Below are 12,098 nucleotides of genomic sequence, written 5' to 3' on the forward strand. Positions count from 1 at the left end.
CATGCAGACACATGATGACATCCTAGGTTCTTGGAAGGAACTTGATGCATATGAAGGTCAACATCCGCTAAAGTGACAGATATGATTTAATGCTTTTTTTTGTATATAACAACAACAATTATACCACCAACCCCAATGCTCTGTATAGGAAACAAGAGAGTTTTTATGGGCATTAGTATCCAGAGAACCTGGAGTTCAAATAAACCTCCATGATGTAAAATTATTAGGCGGGACCCCACTGAATGTCACATCTTGGTTCTGGGCCTTCTAAAGACACGTAATTATTTCCATGGAATAATTGTGGAAATACTTGGCTAACCCTTGAGACAAAGCCATCCACACTAAAGACTGCGATGCTTGGCAACAAGAAGAGGCGCTGTGTCTGAATATTGGCCAAGTGGAGGCATTATTTTGTTTCCCTAAGGTCCAATTCCATCCTTCTCATCTTCACTCAGAAATCAACCATTAACAGAAATCAACCATTAACAGAAATCAACCATTATCTTAGAAAGATCCACTAGGAAACAGTCCTCTCTTAGACATCTGGTTATCCTGCATGTTCCAGGCCTTCTGGAAAGCAATGAAGACCAATGAGACTTCAGTCATAAAACCTAGAATCCTAGAGCTGGAGGGGACCTCAGAGGTCTTCTAGCACAATCCCTTGCTCAAGGCAGGAGACCTTATTCCATCCCAAACAATGATTGTCCAGTGTTTTCTTGAAACCTCCAGTGATGGAGCACCCACTACTTCAGGAGGCAAACTATTCCATTGTTTAATTGTTCTCAATGTCAGGACATTTCTCCTTAGTTCTAGGTTGGTTCCATCCATGACTTCTTGTCCTGACCTCAGATGCTTTGGAGAATAAGTCAATCCCCTCTTCTCTGTGGTAGCCCATCAAGTACTGGAAGACAGATATCAAGTCATCCCCAAGCCTTCTCTTCAATAGGCTAGACTTACCTAGTTCCCTCAAGCATCTTAGTGATTGAGGTCCCATCACTCTTGAGATTCTACACATTGATTGTATTTATTATCGTCATTTTGTTGGATGTTACTTTCACTAATGATTACACGTTACCGTGAAAGATTTAATGTTATGCATTAATGCTGCAGACTGTGGATGTTCTAATTATTCAAGTACATAAGCCACTCTGAATCTATATAATTTGGCATCGTACCAATGTAATGAACAAAATCTCTATTAATTTTTCCTGCAGCTCTTTGTTTGTTTGACATCGGTTCATATTCAGTCTGATGAAATACAATTATTTGAATTTAATTATAAAATGTCCAAGGAATGCTTGTCCTGGGAGCATCAGTTCTCCAGCCATTTCCTTCATCTTCATTATGTTTCAAGCAGGTTCCTCTCATGAGCCCTGGTGGCGCAGGGGTTAGAATGCAGTACTGCAGGTAAACTCTGCCAACCGGCAGCAGTTCGGTTCTAACCAGTTCAAGGTTGACTCGGCCTTCCATCCTTCCGAGGTCGGTAAAATGAGGAGCCAGATTGTTGGGGTCAATATAAACTGTTCAGAGAGGGCTGTAAAGCACTAGGAGGCAGCATATAAGTCTAATGCTATCGCTACGATGCTTTTTGGTTTGGGAGAAAAGGAAGGGAAGCTTCAAGTAAATGGAGAGATGGGTAACCGACAAGATCATCAGCTGCCCCCACTGACAACAGAATAAATGGTACCGAAAAGATTGAAATAAATTATAAATAAATAAATTGAAAAATGAGATGAAATAAACAAATAAACAGAATCCTTCTCAGAAGAAAACATTTGAGAAACTGCAAGTCTGGTTTTTGGGTCAGCATTATTATTTTATGTGGCAATATTTTCTACAAAACCCAGTGCTACTCAGTGCTGAATATCTCTCTCTCTCTCTCTCTCTCTGTGTGTGTGTGTGTGTGTGTGTGTGTGTGTGTAATGGCTTGGGGCCAGGCTATTTGAAGGATCTCCTACCTCCTATTACATCTAACTGGCCCACCAGGACAGGAAGGCAGGTTCCAGGTTCCATCAATTAAGGATTGTTATCTGGTGGGACCAAAACTAAGGGCCTTCTTGGTGGTGGCCCCTTCTTTATGGAACACCCCCAAGGAACAGTTGACCCCACCTTGCAGCTTTTCTGAAAGGCCCTAAAATGGGTCTGGGGAACCACAAATGGGGATGGAGCCAATCAAGTACTTGATTTCATTGTGTTGTTGCTGTGGTTGGGGGTGGGGTGGGATTTTTAAATGGATTTATTATATGTCAGATTTGTAAAATTTTGTAAGTTGCATGGAGCAACCTATATGAGACTTGGGTGGCTATATATTTTTTCTTAATAAATAAATAGTGTTTGTGTGTTCACAAACCCTGGTGATTTCTCAAAATCTAAAACAGTGGGAAGCAATTTTGTTTCAGGCCAGCCCAAATGGCTTTGACTTTGGCCAGTAGCTGAAGATGCAAACCACAAGATGAACAACTCCCACCTCAGAGATGGGAAAGTAGAAAAGGACGCTGGATGGAGGATGTTGGCATGACAGCTGGAACCTGAAATCACTGCATTAAATGTTAAATAATCAAGTGATGGGGAAGGGAGGGCTTTTTCTACATGGTTATTTTCTTTTGAGAATACTTTTTGAAAAGCAAAACATCCACTGTATGGCCGCATGCCCCTGAGAATGAATGGAACAGGCAGAGGAAGAGATGGTTAGAGAGGACACAGTGAGGGACAACAAGCATTATTGGAAGACAAGAAGATCCTTGGAGAAAGGGCTGAAGGAAGCATATCTGCTTTATTTTGAGAATTTTGTTGTGATAGCCTTGTTCAAGGACCTGTCAGAATCTGTCATCCAAGAACGGAGGACATGGAACAAGAGTCTTCAGCTATATCAAGGTTGCTTTTGGTTGTACTTCATAATCATAAGTGCAGTTGAAGAATGGAGCCATTGACCAAGACAAGTGAGGGACTCCTCTTCATTAGATGGGCTCAAGCGAAGGCTGGACAACCACCTCCTGGGAAGGCTTGAATGTGGATTCCTGCATGGGACAAGAGATGGACCTTGATGGTTAAAATGGTCCCTTTCAATTCTAGGGTTCTGCAACTCGATGTTCAGATTGCCTTCTTTCCAGGATCATAGCAAATGGCTTCTATCACTTCCCAACGGTTTTGGTCTTAGTTTCAAAAATGACCAATAGAGAAGAAATCAGGAAGAAAAAAATTCCGCAGATCTCTTTTTAATGCATGTCGAATACATAACTAAGCCAAGATCATCTGGTTCTCTCTCCTCAGACCCCCAAGGTCCCCCCCCTCAGTTTTGGAGTGCTTTCTTTTCTCCTTTTTTTTTTGGAGAGCTCTGTATGGACCAACCTCCATGCCTAGCTGAGAAGGAAATTTCAAATTCAAAATAAGATAGTAAATGAGGCGGCAGGGGGGGAATGAAGTAATAGGATAATAAGCTCATCGCATGAAAAATTCAAAAGTATTAATTTCAAACTTCACAGAACAGAAGCTGTCTTATTCCTTTTGAGTACCCAACTGAACGAAGCAGACTTCAAATAGTCACTGACAAAACACATCAAAACAAATCAAAAATATAGGATTTAGTAAACGCTTATGTTATACATGAAATGGAGCACTTCCAAGAGATCCAGAAATTTGGGAGATGTCCACAAATACTCCAGATCTTATTTAAGGATTCCTGCTGAAAATTCCCTAAAAGACACCCACCCACCCAAACATGGTCCTCCTGGAGCAGGAATGACTGCTCTACCAGCCAATTCTTCAAAACATTCTCTATATAAAAAACAAAGGTTTTCCCTGTCCAGTTGTGCCTGACTCTAGCAGGCGGCGTTCATCTCTGGTTCCTAGCTGACGGAGCCAGCATTGTCTGAAGACACTTCTGTGATCATGTGGCTAACATGACTATATCCCAAGGCGCATGGAACACTGTTACCCTCCCACTGAAGTGATACCTATTTATCTACTCACATCGGCATGCTTTCGAACTGCTGGGTAAGCAAGGAGCTGGGTCAGATAATGGGAGTCCACCCTGTTGTGTGGTGCTCAGGTCTTGAACCTGGGTTGTCAGCTTTTCAGATGACACACTCAGCGTCTTTAACCACTGAGCCACTGCGCCCCACACACGCTCTCTATATAAAGAATAATAAATACAGTGAAGGGGAAACCCCCAATGATTCGTAATCTGGATTAAAAGCTATTTCTCTCTGCCCACCAAGAACACCTGCTAACTTCTCCCTCCTTATCAGGGTGCAATGCTAAAATATAGTCCATGTGTATTTTTAGCGGCTGTGCTGGACTTCTAACCCTGCATGGACAAACGAGAAGACAAGGATAGTGCAGTGGGATGGCAGAAGAACAGAAGCACTCTCTGGACTGGATTAGAGGTTAGGTTAACCTCTAGTAGTGCTTAAGGTCACAGAGGTGCTCTGGTCCTGGTGTGAAATCCTTGGAGGCCACTTGTGATGTTTCTGTCCAGCTGTTGACTTACTGTCAGCCCTTCAGGACAGACCAGAAACTAATGCCCTGAAGATCAATGCTACTTTTATTGTAAAGCAATAGTAAAAGAATCTTGCAAATCTGGATGTACCTCCCTCCTCTCTCCCTTTATCTTCATGGGAATTAGGGTGCAGCTTTCCCGAGATGTTTACCCACATTCCTTTCTTGGCCAGGCTTAAGTCCCTCTTATCTGACCATTGCCTCCGTTCTCTACACCAGGGGTCCCTGACTCCCCGCCCAAGGACTAGTACTGGGCCATGGCCTTTTGGGAACTGGGCCACGCAAGCAGCAGGCAAACATGCAGTTTCATTTGCACATGTGCAGGATCTAGGTTGCATGCACGAAACCACACACACACACACACCACTGCTGCCGCTGCCATCATCACCGCCACTGCGGTCAGTCCTTGGAGCCAGAAGGTTTGTGGACTGTTTGTCTACACTGACCAGTTTCCCAGTTAGCCAGAGTGCTGGCAAAATACTACTAGCTAACCTAGTGTCCTATCCAGGTCAAAATCAAGATAAACATCATCACATTGTGTGTGTCTTTTCAGACAGCTTCTTGGCTTTTAATAAAAAAGAATAATGCTGCTTTCTTTTGAAGTTATTTTTAGGCCGTGTAAAGGACTGCATTATAACCAATTTCTACTAGGGCTAACCTCTGTGAAATTGGAATCCACTTCAAGAAGCATTTCAAAAAGTCCAGAAACAGAAAAAGAAGCCGTGCCCTTTCCTCTGCACGCATGATAAAGGGGCAAAGCTGTGACTTCATGGCCACCAACATGATTTTTTGGGGCTCCCAGATGTCTCCCTGGCATAAAACTGTCAACCATGGTATAAAATAGCATTTTATTTTGATGATCAATGTCATTTGTTTCAACCTCCATGCCCTTTCAATGTTTTTTGTTAAGGGTATTAGCAGGATGTGATACAAGAAGTCAAGATGGAAGTTGTGATCCAAGTTCGGCATGGTCTTGTGCACATGAGATGCCCACATAAGATGAGCAGAGTTTCTATGGCATTGTCACGACCAGCATCTTCACTTCACACTAGTCATTTGCTGCAAACTACGATGCCTTTTGCTTCATCAGGCTCCAAGGCCACCAAGACTCAAGTGACTCTTGGCCTATTCTTGTCCCCAAATATAATCTAGCGTAAAATCTCAGAAAGGCTCAGAAATAATTCAGGGAAAATGAACCTCCCCAAACAGTCACAACTGACAACTATTCGGGGGCCAACCCAGATGAGCCGAGACAGCCAGGCTGGGTGTCCCTGCCAGAGTCTTGGTTAAGGGATGGGCTTGGAGAAAGGACGCTTGTGATAATCAAAGCCAACACATCTTAGACATATTTCGCCAGAAGAAAAATACAATTACTTGTTAACACTCATCACATGAAAAACAACCGCTAGGTAGCCTTTAACTGTGGAACATTACGAAATTTAGTTTTGTTCAATTCCCCCGAGACAGAGAAGCATTTGGTAGACTCGCTGAAAAAATGTATGCACATCCTTCTGCATACGTTATCCCTGTTTATCTCTGCTTTTCTTCCCTCCAGCATCAATCTCCAACATCTTCACCAATCTCTCAGATCTTTGCTTTCATTCATGTGTTCTTTTAGGTTGGGCTTCATGCATTTTGTGCACTCCGCTATTGCGGTCTGTAGGTCGTGCTTTGCAGCTTAACGCAGTGCATGAAGTTTACTCCACAAAGTAAACTGGCTTCACATGTGGTGTGCGAATTCCATGCCTATGTAGGAGAAGGGTCTTGAATGGAAAACGTTGGGCACCCACTTTGCTTTGGGACCAACATGCAGATGAAATGTTAGTTAATATTTATGTTAACGTTTGTGGGGGTGAACACAGGAGCATCATATGAGCAACAGTTTGTCAGCTTTCATTGTGCTGCAAGGGGAAATATGGTTCCAGGACACCTTGTGGAAAAGAAATGGGGAAGGACAGTTTTCAGGCTCAGGGTTCAAGGCTCCATTCAAAAGAGGAGAGAGTAGGAATGTGCGATGGGCCCAGGCTTTTCTCTGTCCAGTCAATCAGAGAATCAACTAAGTTCTGCTGGGTTTCAGATGTGAACCATCCCACTCTACTTCCTTTTTTTACTGGGTTCTTTACATGCTACTCAACCCTTTAGAACAGTGTTTTTCAACCACTGTTCCGCGGCACACTAGTGTGCCGCGAGATGTTGCCTGGTGTGCCGTGGGAAAAATTGAAAAGTAATTATAAAATACTTTCTTTGTGTTTATTTGATTCCTATTCAAGAGAATTACTTTATATATAGTCAATATAGGCACAGAGTTAAATTTTTTAACATTTTCTAATGGTGGAGTGCCTCGTGATTTTTTTCATGAAACAAGTGTGCCTTTCCCCAAAAAAGGTTGAAAAACACTGCTTTAGAACTTACTGCCTTGACACTGAAAACAATGATTTGATCTGGATTAAGACCAGTGCCCAGCATCTGGGAATCCGAGCTTTCCCTCAGATTCCCTAGTTACAAGAATCTATCTTCCCCTTTCCACATATCCACTTTAAACCACCACCACCCCACTTCAAGTCTGCTCATGCTATCAAAGCCTAGGGCAAGAAGGAAAGCAAGTAAAATTTGCATTAGGGCAGGAGGCTCCAAAAAGACAACATGGCGGTTGCATCCACACAACTAAACCTTTTCCTGTTTCACATGCACTGGGAGGCATGTAAAAAAAAGGCGGGAATTTTGACTGTACAACTGGGACCTCCATCTTGATTTTTAGGACCCTCCCCATGGACCCTCCCTGGCTGAGGGAAAAGATTACCATCCACCACCCAATGCATAGCAGATTCAGCCACCAATGCCTTATACCTCCACTAATTAAAGGAGTAATTTAAATATTGGACATCTTTGTAGACCTGATAATCCCATGTTCATTCAGTTTTTCAAGGTTTGTCCAATACACTGAATCATAAACTAAAACAGACCAGGAACCCACAAGACACCAGGCTAAGTCTGCCATCGGCTGGTATGTGGCTCAGTGTGTCACTCAAATCCAGCCACTCCTCAATGTGTGATTGTTTGACATTGCCAACAGAGAAGATGCAGGCCTGACAACCAACCAATCATCCATCCATCCATCCATCCATCCATCCATCCATCCATCCATCCATCCATCCATTGGCTTCTTCTGATCTTCTTAGGTGTTCCATACAGGTGGCTTTGCAAGTCCTGGAAATACCTGCATTTCTCCTCTGCAGGTATCAATCTTAAGGTAAAGGTAAAGGTTCCCCCGCACAGTCGTTTCCGACTCTAGGGGCCGGTGCTCATCTCTGTTTCAAAGCCGAAGAGCCAGCGCTTGTCCGAGGACATCACCGTGGTCATGTAGCCGGCATGACTAGACGCCAAAGGCGCACGGAACGCTGTTCCCTTCCCACCGTAGTGGTCCCTATTTTTCTACTTGCATTTTTACGTGCTTTCGAACTGCTAGGTTGGCAGAAGCTGGGACGAGTAACAGGCGCTCACTCTGTTACGCGGTACTCGGGATTCGACCCACCAAACTGCCAGCCATCTGATCGACAAGCTTAGCATCCTAACCCACTGAGCCACCACGTCCCTGTATCAATCTTACCTGCCCCAAATTCTCCTCCCTTTGGTTCTTCCTCCATTCCATCTCTCTCCTCAGTTATTTTCTCTTGGAAGCAGACTTACTGCTGCAGGACACGGAGATGCCCCTTTAATTAAGCTGGCCTTTTCTGAGCCTAGAAAGCTCAGAGTGTTTTATGACTGCTTTATCCAGGTGAGTTTGGCTTCTTCCCCTTCCCCCCCCCCCCAAACCTGCTGGCAGGGAGTAGGAGATGTAGCCTTGCACATCTGGAAGGCACCAGGCTGAGAAAGCCTTCCCAGAAGCAAAGCCACGAAACTAGGAAGGGAATTTTGGACTGAAATGAAAACACAAAGATCTGCAGGCAACACTTCCCTCCAGTTGCAGGAAACAAGAATCTCTTTCCCTGCTGTTGCTGCTGTCGTGAAGAACAAAGGCCTTTTTTTTCTTTACATAATTCGCACTCTCCCTTCCAGGTCATTGTGTATCAGTCTGCACAACCAATTTCACCCAACCAGTTAAAAATCTCGTCTCTTGCATTTAGTTTGAGTGGGGTGGGTGTTGGGGTAGCTTAGCCTATGTGTTGAAGCAGTAGGCGTGAGCCTAAATGGACTCCAGAAGATGGTGGAGGACAGGACGGCCTGGAGGAACGTTGTCCATGGGGTCACAATGGGTCAGACACAACTTCGCAACTAACAGCAACAACAAAGCCTACGTGTACCCAACTTTTGAAGTTACTTTACAATTCGATGCATTGCATGATCTCAGAAAGAAAGGTGAATTTACTGTGAGATAGTTGTCCAACCAAAATTGTGTTTTCAGATTCTGGAAAGGCACTGGGGAAGATAGAAACTCCCCCCACAGCCCATCTTTCAAAATAACCTCTGATGATTTCTATCGGTACTGCTCAAGCATGTTTGGAGGGTACGGTCAAAAAGGTCAAGATGGCAGCCATGATGATGTCATCAAAGCTCAGCCTGCCACACACATCAAAAGTACAGCGTCCTGGGGACAGAACTGTTCTTTCCTGAAGTTGTTGATAGGAGGGATAGAAATAGTTAACCATGGTTGATTTACTTATTGCAAACACGACTATTCCCTTGGATAAAGGACGCGTGCCAAAGGGGACCCCCTGTCCTGTCCTGTGGCCTTCTAGGAGCCTCGGAAAGCTGAAAGGAACTCATCCACAAAATGTCCTTGACCCAATCTGGACGCAGAAGGTTACTTGGGAAGAGGCAGCACAGCCCATCTTTTCTTCACAACCCCAGTTCACACAAGCCTTTCTAGTTCTCCTCCCCTCTGAAGATGCAGGACCAGCTGAATCCTGCTAGTAGAGACTCACGGACACAACAGACCGTCCATCCTACCCACCCAAAGCAGGAAGGAATTCATACGGGGTCAGAAAAATCAAGATGGTCTCTCCATGGGAAGGTCACCTCTGTCACCTCTGTGGTTTTTCTTTGTTTGTTTTTTGTTTTGCTTCCCCTTGTGGATTCTCTGATCTGAAGGGACCCAGCCTAATTCCCTGTTGCTATTGGTCCTATTTTGCTTGGGGGGTGGGGGGATAGCATAGAAATGGGATTTAACAAGCCACTTCCACAGATTCTCCCAGAGTTTCTCTTTGAGGACTCTGTGTGCTACAGGCAAGACTCTTTGCAAACTGGTAGCTCTCCGTGATAGTTTTTGACATGAAATGGAAAAAAGAACTCCAGCCCTTTGGAAGAAAGATAATTAAATCCACCCACTAAATCATCTTTTCACAGCCTTGGGGCTATGCAAAATGTGGCTCTTTGGAAACTCAGCCTCTACGAAAACTTTTGCTTTGTTTTGTTTCTACACGTCTGGCAGTGTTAAAGGCTCTCTGACAGCTTCATTCTTCAATGCAGCTGGCCAATATTTAAGAATACAGCCCCAAACCTCTTACACAAACACAATGCATCATGTCAGTTGTAGGAGAAATAACATGAGCAAGCGTTTTATTTCCTCCCTGGATACAATTCCTGCAGCTGCAGAAAAAGCAGCAAAAGTAGAAAAAAAAGAGGGAATGTGCATTTCATTAATGGAGAACAAAGGAACAGTGAGCGACTCAGAGCTAAGGGGGAAAATTGGCTAAAAATAAATTTAAAAAGACACATCGCAACAACGTATTTTCTGCCCTGGAGCAAGTTTCGACCTGACTCCGGAGTTCGGCGATCTTCAACAGTTGCTCTCCGGGAATGGCATCCCATCAGGGAAGCCAAGCCAGGGTTTTACTAAGACTTTGGACACGGGGCGTTTGTTCGTAAGGCTACCCAAACAGGCCAGAGCTGAGAGCCGCGCTCTTTGCTAAACTTTTCCCAAAGAAGCAACGTTGCAAAAGAGAGAGAGAGAGAGAGAGAGAGAGAGAGAGAGAGAGAGAGAGAGAGAGAGAGAGAGAGAGAGAGAGAGAGAGAGAGAGAGAGAGAGAGAGAGAAAGCAGAGAAAGGAGCCAAACTTTTTTTTTTCCCCGACTTTCTCCAGAGGAAAGAGGAAGGCGGCATCCGCCAGGCGGTTTATTTTATTTATTTATTCATTTATTGTCCAAACTGGGCACGCAAAGCAAAGGTTAAAAAACAACAACAACAACAACAACAACAACAAACCGCTCCTGTGTGTTGACAAACCGCAAGGCAGCGTCCCGCGCAGCCGGCCACTTACTTGTCCAAGATGAAGTAGAGGTCGAAGCCCCCGTAGCAGGCGGCGCCCCCCTCCTCTGGCTGCCCCGCTCGCCCGTGGCAGGGCACCATCAGGGCGGCCAGGAAGAGCCACCGCAAGCCGCGGGGAAGCGCGCTCTGCGCGGGACGCGCCATCCCCGCAGCCGGGCAGCCCGAGAGGGAGAAAGTGGCGGGGCTGCTCCGCTCCTCCCCAGCTCCTCCAGCCCAGGCCCGGGCGGATCCGAAAGGCCGCCCGGAGGTTGGGCTTTGGCTTTGCTTTCTGGGGGCTTTGGCCTTTCGCTTCGGCTCCGCTTCCCGGGCCGCCTCTGCCTTGCGCTCCCCAGCGCAGCGCCCCCGAGCCCGCCACTGCCGGCCAGGCGACGGGCAGCTTCCGGACAGTCTTTCTTTCTTTCTTTCTTTTTTTTTCCCCCGGCTGCTTTGCCCCAGATTTGAGGGAAGCCTCACCCCCCTCCCGCCCCCTTCTCCGCGAAGGAAAGAGCGCGGCTTTGCCTGCGAGCCGAGAGCCCAGGATGCCTCCTGCTGGCCGCGCTCCGGGGATGCGCGGATGTGCTGCGGTCAGAGGAGAGCTGGAAGGGACCTGGGAGGTCTTCTAGTCCAGCCCTCTTCCCCTCCCCCCCTCCGCTCAAGCAGGAGGACCAATACCATCTGTCAGGTGACTGTCCAGCCTCTGTTTCAAAATCTCCAGAGATGGAGCGCCCGCGATTTCTGGGGGCAAGCAGTTCCACGGGTTAACTGTCCTCGCTGTTAGGAAGTTTCTCCTTAATTCCGGGTTGCTTCTCTCCTTGTTTAGTTTCCATCCTTTGTTTCTTGTCCTTCCCTCTGGTGCTTTATTTTTTTTTATTTTTTTTATTTATTTTTTAAAATTCCATTTATATCCCGCCCTTCTCCAAAGACTCAGGGCGGCTTACAAGCTTAAGCAGTAGCCTTCATTCTATGTATATGCCTGCTTGTTAGGGCTTTCACACACACCCCCAGCGGCATTATTACAAAGTCAGCTTATTGCCCCCAAACAATCTGGGTCCTCATTTTAACTACCTTTAGAAAATAAAGCAGTCTCTTCACTCACCGAAGCTTCCAACTGTCTTTGGAAGATGGACTCAAGATTCAGAAGGACCTTGACAGGCTTGAGCATTGGTCCCTATCCAAGCAGGGTTTATTAGTGAGAAAAATTAAGATCCTGCACCGGGCAACCCCCCCTCCCCAAATGCACAGGTATAGAATAATAGGGGGTACCTTGCTCAATAGTAGTAACTGTGAGAGGGATCTCGGAGTCCTAGTGGACAACCACTTAGATATGAGCCAACCGTGTGCTGCAGCTGCCAAAAAAG

The 12,098-nt window shown here is 45.5% G+C and overlaps 1 protein-coding gene across 1 annotated transcript in view; it reads right to left on the reverse strand.

The window, feature by feature from the left end:
- The window catches only part of ANTXR1 (ANTXR cell adhesion molecule 1), a gene marked incomplete at its 3' end in the record, with an annotated part of 168,815 nt that extends 157,687 nt beyond the window's left edge, over positions 1–11,128 (reverse strand). The window contains exon 1 of the mRNA XM_083368341.1: positions 10,754–11,128. Within this exon, the coding sequence (XP_083224467.1) occupies positions 10,754–10,905 (152 nt within the window). The 5' untranslated portion in view covers positions 10,906–11,128. The remainder of the gene's footprint in view (positions 1–10,753) is intronic.
- Positions 11,129–12,098: the final 970 nt, after the last annotated feature.

The sequence above is a fragment of the Vipera ursinii genome, assembly GCF_947247035.1.
Source record: "Vipera ursinii genome assembly, chromosome: 8".
NCBI lineage: Eukaryota > Metazoa > Chordata > Lepidosauria > Squamata > Viperidae > Vipera > Vipera ursinii.